The sequence below is a fragment of the Trematomus bernacchii genome, unplaced genomic scaffold (assembly GCF_902827165.1).
Source record: "Trematomus bernacchii unplaced genomic scaffold, fTreBer1.1, whole genome shotgun sequence".
In the NCBI taxonomy this organism is placed as follows: domain Eukaryota; kingdom Metazoa; phylum Chordata; class Actinopteri; order Perciformes; family Nototheniidae; genus Trematomus; species Trematomus bernacchii.
Window position 1 is genome coordinate 7,541,356 of NW_022987477.1, and position 9,942 is coordinate 7,551,297.

General features: G+C 41.9%; 1 protein-coding gene across 1 annotated transcript; it reads left to right on the top strand.

Moving 5' to 3' along the window:
* Positions 1-2,172: 2,172 nt before the first annotated feature.
* Positions 2,173-8,647, top strand: LOC117498111 (dermatan-sulfate epimerase-like protein). Its single transcript, XM_034150192.1, has one exon. The coding sequence runs from the start codon at positions 3,134-3,136 to the stop codon at positions 6,788-6,790; it is 3,657 nt and encodes a 1,218-aa protein (XP_034006083.1). The 5' UTR covers positions 2,173-3,133; the 3' UTR covers positions 6,791-8,647.
* The last annotated feature ends 1,295 nt before the right edge of the window (positions 8,648-9,942 follow it).

Below are 9,942 nucleotides of genomic sequence, written 5' to 3' on the forward strand. Positions count from 1 at the left end.
TTTTATTTCACCCTTTTTAGGTTACGTCTAAAAAATATATGCCAGTTTTCAGTGCTTTTTAAAAACAACTTCTTAAACGAGCATGTGAGGAACATTTCAACAACAACTGAGCGACATTTTACGTGGCTAAGCTTTATGTGGACATAGCATAAGACACTGCATCACTTATCACTAGCTGTCATAAAGGAAATTCAAGCATGGATTTAGGTTTACATCTTGCTGCTATCACATCATCATAATTTGGGCACTCTTAGGAGTCTGCGTGTAGATGAGGCGGGATGACCACTACTCATGATGGCTAGTACAGTGAAACTCAACTCTTTTTAATAAGTTAAGTAAAGTATATGATAACCTTAGCAGACATTATTTATGAATCAGATGAGATAATTATAAGTATTTATAATTGGCATGTTGGTCCTGATGTGTTCCTCTGCAGGGTGGACAGTTGATGCAGGGAAGCCACATTAAAAACAAAATCTGTTGAGAAGTCTAATCAGTTCTTTTTTATGATAGTATGTCATTAAAATCTGTTGGTTGTTTACAGAGTTTTAAGCATCCTTTTGATTCACAAAGTAGAATCTTTATGATTATGAAGTTATTTGACTGATGTGAGCTCAAGATTATCCTCACTGTTTAAATCAAGACAGCTGTTTAGCAGTGCATCTCCTCTCCATATGGACTGTTTGTCCTAAGAGAGATTACTGTTCGTGTTTTCTGCAGCCATCCTGATAAGGCCAACTGTGTGCCTCTAGGGTTTGCTTTTGAGCTGAGGGAAGTAAAAAAAACCATCATGCAACAGTGTTGCCTGAGGGATGGCATGCTGCAGAAGACACATGTGAACCGGGTATAGAGAACATGATCCATCATTAAATGAAGATGCCGCGCAGAAACCTAACACACACAGAATGAGGTGATCAATGAGAGCGCAGTGCCTAGTGTTAGGACAGTCAAATGTCACACATTTCTCTAAGGGGAGATGCTTTTGAGGTTATTGAATGCCTCTTCGGTTGCCTCAGGAAATCTGGTACAAAGACATGCAACTGAGACTGAAGATAAAACTGTGTAAAGAAACATTTTATGCAAATAAAGTCATTTTAAATTTAAAAAGGGGATCTAGACTGTAATGGTTATTATCTTTATAATATAAGTTCATGTTATTTCCACACAAAGGCTGGTGTAAATGTCAAGGCTAATCATAGTCACTCTTAGCGAAAGTTATAATGAGTTTTATTTTTAAGTACCAGTTTCTTATACCCTGCTTATTTGTTCTGTTTATTATAAGGCCAGCAGCTAGTTAGCTTAGCATAAAGGCTGCAAGCAGGGAGGAAACAACTAGCCTAAGCTTATCAAAATGTTAAATGATTCCAATTAAGAAAAAATATCAGAATAATGGACTTGTTCAACAGTTTGGGATTCAAACTTTTGCTTTCTCACTGAGAGTCAATTTAAATAAATATGACTTAATATTCAGCCATCAAGCTAAAACTAGCAGCCGGCTAGTTCAGCATAAAGACCTGAAGCATAGGGAAACAGCCAAATTCAAGTACAATTAAATAAATAGTTTGACAATTCTTGAAACCAATCCTTCCATCATCAACATATAGAGTTAAATATATTCTCTCATTTACATTTGAGTGTATTTCCCATGATCTCAAGCTACTTCTCTTCATTGTAGCCTATTTATCAAAAAGTCAAAAACAAACGTGTGTCTATTAAGTGCAATGCATATCTTTTATTATAAATCCAAAAAGAGTGTTTTATCCCCTCTTGTGTGATTTGGCTTCTCTAACCTCCTGCTTTTAGCATGGATTTAACATAATTAGTAACATCACATTATACTGAGTCAGAGAGAGAGAGAGTGAGACTTGATGAAATGGATATTCAGCCTTCCCACTCTCTCTCTCTCTCTCTCTCTCTCTCTCTCATTCTCTAGCCTACTCTAATATCTTCTCTTCTCCTCTCTCCCTCTCTCTCTCTCTCTCTCTCTCTCTCTCTCTCTCTCTCTCTCTCTCTCTCTCTCTCTCTCTCTCTCATGAGCGATGAGGCTGGGCTTCTGAAGCCACGGCTCCCTCTACAGTTTGTACAGTGGTAATTTTCCATCCAGTGCAGGAAAAAACAATTAAACTGACTGTGTTGAACAGTCGGGGGAGACACACAACGGAGACGCGTCCGGAGATCTCACACACATACACAGCTCCACACGTGAGATGTGTGTCTCAATCGGCATCGGATACATGCACAACCCGACAAACACATTTACATCTGGATCGCTCATCATTCGGGAGGCTGATTTACTGTTTCCTGCGGACAACCCAAAAAATGCCTCATTCTTTGAATACTTGAGGAGTGACGACAACTTTCCTCTCCTCGGACTTCACTATACTAATCGGCCAATATAGGAAACGTGGAGCTTTAAAAGAAAAAGAGGACAGTGACGGATTTGACAATGCAAACGGATCAGTTTCCCGATCAGGATTTGCAATTTTAAGCAGCAGCCAGGTTGGAGTCTCCGCAGCGGGGGGACACCAAGCCATGATATCCGCGGAGATGCGTGGTTTCCTGAGGTTCCTGTCCGTGGATGTTGCGGCTCGGTCGGGCTGCACACGGAGCCTTTGGGTGTCTGTGATTGGACCGGACACAGACTGGGGCTGACTGATGTTTGTCAGAGAGGAAATGTTTTGGGGAGGAGATCAATATGAGCTTCTGGCGCACGCGAGAAGGAGAGATCTTTACGAGCACACTTATTACTATGAAGACGGAGGCAAACCTGCAGGACTTTTTCTCTTGGATTTAAATTCAAAACAGACCACAAATAGCTTATTATCGACAGATATTTCTGTACAATCAATCTGATGTTTTTGTTTGCCTTGCAAACTGTTGGAAGATTGTTGCAAGTGGATGTGGTTAGTGTTTCTTTTTGCACTGAAGTTTTTTTCCTCTTTTCTTTTTGAATATTATTCATTGGACTACGATATTGCACCATTTGACTTTTAAAATATATATTCTTCAAACTCTTTTTCCTCCAACAAATCCTGGACTTATACAAAAAAAAACGACTAGAGTTATGGGTAATTTTAACAATGCTTTTATCAAGAAAAATTAAATAAATTCCCTTAGTTTTAAATGCAGTAAAATGTATTCAAACATGCCTGGCAACATGGCAGTGAACTGGGTTGTATACTCCGTTTTTTTACTTCCACTGTTCACAGTGGGGACAGCTTTCTCGGGGGTCTTCAATGCCACAGACAGAGACATTTTTACAGATCACTTGCTGCAGGTCAAGCTCACAGAAGCCAGAGCGACTGAGCAGTGGAAACTCAAGTCGTCTGATTCCCATCCCAACCTATATTTTAACCAAGTGGATGTGTTGCACTTGAGGCAAAGGTCCTCCACCACCCACAGTCAAATATTTAAAGTCATCCGAGCGGCTGCGCTCACAATGTTGTCTAATGTCCCCTATTACATGCCCCCTGCGAAACATGCGGAGTTTACAAGCAAGTGGAATGAGATTTATGGGAACAACCTGCCTCCCCTGGCTCTCTACTGCCTGCTGTGCCCGGAGGACTCTGCTGCCCTGCAGTTTCTTATCAAGTTTATGGACAGGATGGCTGAATACCCGGACTGGAAGGTAACCAGTGCCCCCAACGATGAGGTCCCCACTGCGCACTCTCTCACTGGGTTTGCTACTGCTTATGACTTTGTTTACTCTTACCTGGATGAGCGGCGGAGGGATGTTTACCTTAAGAAAATTCGATCAGAGACAGAGGAACTGCTTGAGGTGTCAAAGCACAGGGGGTGGGGGAAACAGTACCTCCAAAATCATCAAACCACAAACATATTGGCTGTCCTGATTGGTGCAATAGTGGTTGGATCACATGACTACCCAGAGTCAATGATCTGGAAACAAGTTGCAGTGAACTACATGGAGAAAACTATGTTTCTCCTTAACCATGTTGTTGATGGGTCTCTGGATGAGGGAGTAGCCTATGGGAGCTACACAGCCAAGTCCATCACACAGTATGTCTTCTTAGCTCAGAAACATTTCGACATTGACAACATGCAGAACAACTGGCTGCGGGAACACTTTTGGTTTTATTACGCCACTCTCCTGCCGGGGTTTCAGAGAACAGTTGGCATCGCAGACTCCAACTACAACTGGTTTTATGGGCCGGAGAGCCAGCTTGTTTTCCTCGACTCATTTGTCATGAAGAACGGGACGGGTAACTGGCTGGCTCAGCAGATTAGAAAGCACCGACCCAAGGATGGTCCCATGGGGCAGTCGTCTGCCCAGCGCTGGGCTACACTTCACACAGAATACATCTGGTACAACTCCCACCTCACTCCACAGCCTCCACATGACTTTGGAAAAGCTAAGATGCATATTTTCTCAAACTGGGGCGTGGTTACCTACGGAGCAGGGCTACCAAATGGCCAGGGTAACACTTTTGTCTCCTTTAAGTCTAGCAAGCTGGGTGGCCGTGCAGTCTATGACATTGTCCATGACAAGCCTTACTCTTGGGTAGAGGGCTGGAACAGCTTTAACCCAGGTCACGAGCACCCTGATCAGAACTCTTTCACTTTTGCTCCTAATGGACAAGTATTTGTTTCGGAAGCACTTTATGGTCCAAAGTACAGCTACCTTAACAATGTTTTGGTGTTCAGTCCATCTCCTACCAGCCAATGTAACAGTCCGTGGGAGGGTCAGTTGGGGGAGTGCGCCAAGTGGCTGCGCTGGACTGATGAGGGGGTGGGTGATGCCAGAGGAGAGGTGATTGTCGCGTCCTCACACAGAGACACCATGTTTGTAAGTGGGGAAGCGGCGTTGGCTTATTCCCCTGCTATGAGACTGAAGAGTGTGTACAGAGCTTTAGTTTTGCTAAACTCTCAGACTCTGCTGGTGCTTGATCACGTAGAAAAGTGGAGTGATTCACCTGTAAAGTCCCTCAGTGCTTTTTTCCACAATCTTGACATTGACTTTAAATACGTTCCTTTCAAATTCATGGACAGATATAATGGCGCCATGATGGATGTGTGGGACGCTCATTATAAAATGTTCTGGTTCGACAGCCAGGGTCACAGCCCTGAAACCAGGATACAAGAGGCAGAGCAGGCAGCTGAGTTTAAAAAAAGGTGGACTCAGTATGTCAATGTCACTTTTCCAATGACAGGCACTGTCAGCAGAGTAGCTTACGTGTTACACGGGCCATATGTCAAAGTGTCTAGCTGTAAATTTGTGGATAATAGCAACAATGGCGTGAGACTTTCTTTAACCTTAAATAACACAGAGACGATAGTGTCCATTGCTACAAACTACAAAGACATAGGGGCTAGGAAGACTTATCTAGGATTTGGAGGTCACTGTAAAGTTGAGGATATAAATCAAATCACTCGATATGGCCTTGGGACTCAACTTATACCTAAACAAATCAGCACTGATAATCAGCTATTTGACTTTGGGTTCACAGTCAATGTAATAGCAGGGGTTGTTCTCTGTGTGGCCATAGGATTTTTGACTATACAGAGAAAGTTTTATGTCTGCTTCAGCAGGCTGATGCGTTACGCCCTCCTCTCTGTGCTCATTCTGTGGATAGCCGAGCTGCTGTTTGTGTCTAACAGCTGCGATCAGCTTCTCTGTGGGGTTAAATGGAAAGGTGCGGGCGCCAAAAGTGAAGTAAACAAACAAATCGCACTGTACGAGCTGCACCGGCTCCCCCTACCCACCGTTGTCATAACAACCCTTCCCGGATCGGGGTCAGAAATACTCAAGCACCTTTTCTACAACAGCTCAGACTTTGTTTACATAAGAGTTCCCACCGAGCACCTGGATATTCCTGAGACAGAGTTTGAGTTTGACTCTTTAGTCGACGCCTGTGAGTGGTCAAGGTCAGACGCTACGCACGGACGGTTCAAGATTATTCAGGGCTGGCTGCATTCGCTGGTCCACAACACTAAGCTGCACTTGCAGAATATACAGCTGGTAGAGGGCAATAGGGTCAAACAGCCCCAGAGAGGTGGCCCCTCAATGGACAGAAAGAAAAGATTTAGGAGGAGAGAGCCAGCGTCTGAGCTAAAGGGCAAGCTGAGAGCAAGTCTGGACAGAGATGCAGAGTATGTTAGGGAGATGAGACGCCATGTTGCGGAGTACCCTAACGCCCGAGTGGTCCTCAACATGCGGAGCGGGAGCTGGGCGCTTAAACTGCCTTTCATTCAAGAGGTGGTGGGACCTTCCTTGAGGACAATCTACTTGGTGAGAGACCCTCGAGCATGGATTTATCTCATGGTTTATAACAGCAAACCCAGCCTTTACTCTCTTAAAAACATCCCTCAGCACCTTTCCTTGATATTCAAGGAGGATGCTGTGAGTGACAGGTGCCCATCTTCTGCGCCAGAGTTTAAAATAATCCAGAGGCTCCTGTCCCGTTCTGAGACAAACCCCATCCTGATACTGGCTCATCTGTGGCTGGCTCACACCGCAGCGCTGCTGAGAGTCAGCGAGAGCCTCCCCGAGGAGTCCTTCCTCCAAGTGAGGTTTGAGGACGTGGTCAACTTCCCGCAGGAGACGGCGGAGAGCATACACACATTTCTGGGGGTGCCCGTGTCACCCGCAGCCCTCAACCAGCTTATCTTCACCACCTCCACGAACCTTTACAATCTCATTTATGAGGGGGACATTTCACCAGCCAACATAAACATGTGGAGACAGAATATGCCTCGGAAGGACATGAGACTCATAGAAGATGTGTGTGGGACTGTGATGAGGAGGCTGGGTTACACCAGGTTTGCAAATTAACTTGCTGCTGCTGGTTAGCTGATATTGAGCTGTCTTGTTTACTGTAGCTGCTATTGAGTTCTGTAAAAAAACATCTTTTTGCACTGACTTTACATTTGAAAAAGCTGTTACAAGTTGAGGAGAAACTGCGTAGCATTTCTGTCTTTTTTTCAGTTTGTTGTGTTTGTTTGGGTATTGTTCAGACCATGGCAACACATTTTTGCGAGGGAGGAATATTTTACATTAAAATAAGTGGAAGGGAGCTTGTGTTTTTATTTTACCCTTAGGAGCCCTTCACACTCACGTAGCACTCTTTTATTGAGTGAGACTTAAGACCTTTGCTGTCTTACACGCAGAGTTGGATTTTAGCATACCTTTTTATTTTACAACAGCTCAGTTTCACAGTAAATATTATTTAATGTTTGTTTTAGTAAGAGATGAGATTCCCTAATCTGTGATGTCAGAGATGTTTGCACATAATCCATATCTGTGATTACATTTATTTTGGGCGTGGATCAAAAGATTTTTGCTGGTTTGGAACAAATTCATTATGAAGCTCATTAAGAAGTAAGATTCATATTTATTGACAGTCTTCTTATTTGTGGCTTTGGGAGATCATTTCCAAAGACTCATTTGGCTGTCAGGAATTTAATATCTGATCTTTGTGTGCCGTTTCCCTTTAAAACTACAAAATGTTGCAATGTATAAACTCTTTTACTAGGCAGAGAAAAATACAGTATTGCTTTAATATATATTTATGAATGACATGGATTGTATTTTCATCACTAGAGGGATTTTATTTGAAGCTCAAAGATGTCATGATAGCTTTGTGGTTTAGCACTTGCGCAGGGACTCTTTTGATTGTATGTGGGATACAGTGCATTTCCAAAGCTAACTTAACTTTACACAATTAGCTTCGGATATATACAACGTCTGAAGATATGTGAACCTCAGAAGATATAATATGTATAAGGAAGAAAGTTAGAAGTATTTATGGATTCCAAAGACACATATCCCAAAGGATCGGGTATGAATAAGATTATTATAACTCCCTTTAGCATTTATTGAATTAGATCAGAGGAAAGTGCTTAACAGGGATCAAACTGGAAAAAAAAGAAAACCTGTCAGCCTTGACACATTTCTAGTCAAAGCAATTTCCAAAACACCCCCATCAGCTACTCATAATAATCTGCAAAATGCCATAACGGAGGCTTGGCCGGTGTGCTATTGTTGTGCTGTCTGTCTAAAAGGCCTGGAGGAAATGCAAACAGTTTCCATTTCCTGTCGTGGTCAATCAGATATCCATAATCTTTCTAGGCCTTTGTCTTGAGAGAGTTCAGCGAGCAGTGAATTGAGCAGGGACTAAACATGGGATGAATATTAAGTAATGCTACAGAAAAAAAAGTCAGAGACCATTACTCTGTGATGTTATGCTCTTTGGCCTTGCCAAACTTTTTTTTCTCAGTAACCTTCAAAGCTTCAACATTTCTGTACTGTGAATGGATCACATGTAATCACAATGATAAGCTTTCCCATTGCTTTCTGAACACACAAAACCATACTGTGCTCATTTGGAAAAATCCATCTTTCCTCAACAGTCCTGTTTGTTTTTTTCTCTACGAACACTGAAACCCTTGACTGCCTGTAAAAAAATCCCTTTGATGTTTGTGGTCTTTGAATGTGTAGACTTGGCAGACATGCTTTCACTTTGGTGTTGCAATCCTGTTACCAACTCTGTTTTGTATTTGCTCGTGGGGATATGGTTCCTTGCTTATGTGGCCTTGAATTACAATCATTTTCTTTATAACGGTTTTTCTGTGGGGCTCCGGAGCAAGAGGAGGAGATGTAATGAAGACAATAAATTCATAAATATATCAGCAACCACTCCTTTTGTTTGGTACATTGAATCATCTTGTGCTTTGAAAACAGACTGTACCATGTGATTATGTGACATAAATCCTCATTAGCTGCATGTAGGGTTATTATACTCATGTTTAACCTCTATTATCTATCACTGCAAAAGACAGCATACATTTTAATAGTCTCTTTCCCGTTGGTTACTGCAAAGCCACTTGTAAAACGTGTGCAGACGTCTCTGTGCTGCTGCCACAATTATGCAGCAGTGAAATCTCCATTTTATTAGACATGGATGACAGAAGCCTAATTGCTTGGGTGACGTGCTTGACAAGGAGGAGCCAACAATTAAAAACATGTCAGGAAATGATTTTGTCACGCTCTGACTGAGATGAGACTTTAACAAGAGCAGCCTTAGAAAGAGCACATGCCATGTCTCGCATCTCAGACCAGTCTCAATGAGTCAGTCATTTCATTACTCATTTGTTCTTGATCCCTCCTGTAACACTCTGCTGTTGGCAGGGTCCTCAGTCCTAATCCTTACATGCAGAGACACATTCTTCACTGAGAAAAACCTCAGGCAAATGCTCGGGAAAGGAGGTTTCCTCAAGTTCAGGCTTGTACTCGCCAGTTAGGTAACCTGTTTTGATTTATTCTGCAATCATGACATGTTGGTGTATTAATATTCTCGTTATCAAGTCTGAATTTGACCTTCTTATGTTCAGATTTCAAGTGTGTGGGAGAAGTCTTGAGATAGTAAGTGGCATCAAGTGTAGAAATACTGTTACAAGGGAAAGTCCTGCATTCAAAATTCTACCAAAGTGCTCAAAATGTGCTTAAAGTACATTTACATTTCTTTGCAGAACGGCCCTTTTTAGATAATGAGTATTATAATATTTAACTTTAATTAATTATTTTGGTGCAACTTTCTCCCAAAATAGCTTCTAATTTCAACGTATTGCCTTATTAATGTATAATTAATAATGTATACCCCAGAGATATACATTTTAAGGTACTTTGGGATTTTAAGGTATTTCTACTTAATTTTTACGGAATATAATCATCTCATGTTTAATAATATCTCTCACTGTCGCCATTTTAATGTAGAAAAAATATATTTTGGTACCTCTTGAAAATTGTTCCGATATTACTTCCTTCACTTTAGAGCAGACCACTGCAGGTCATCTGCACCACAGTCTATTTACTCATTACTAACACCTACAGCTGGAAACTTGATGGAAATCAATAACTTATTAAACTACCAAAGGAGTAACTGTGACCCTTTATCAATGACTTTATTAGCATGTATGACTACAGAC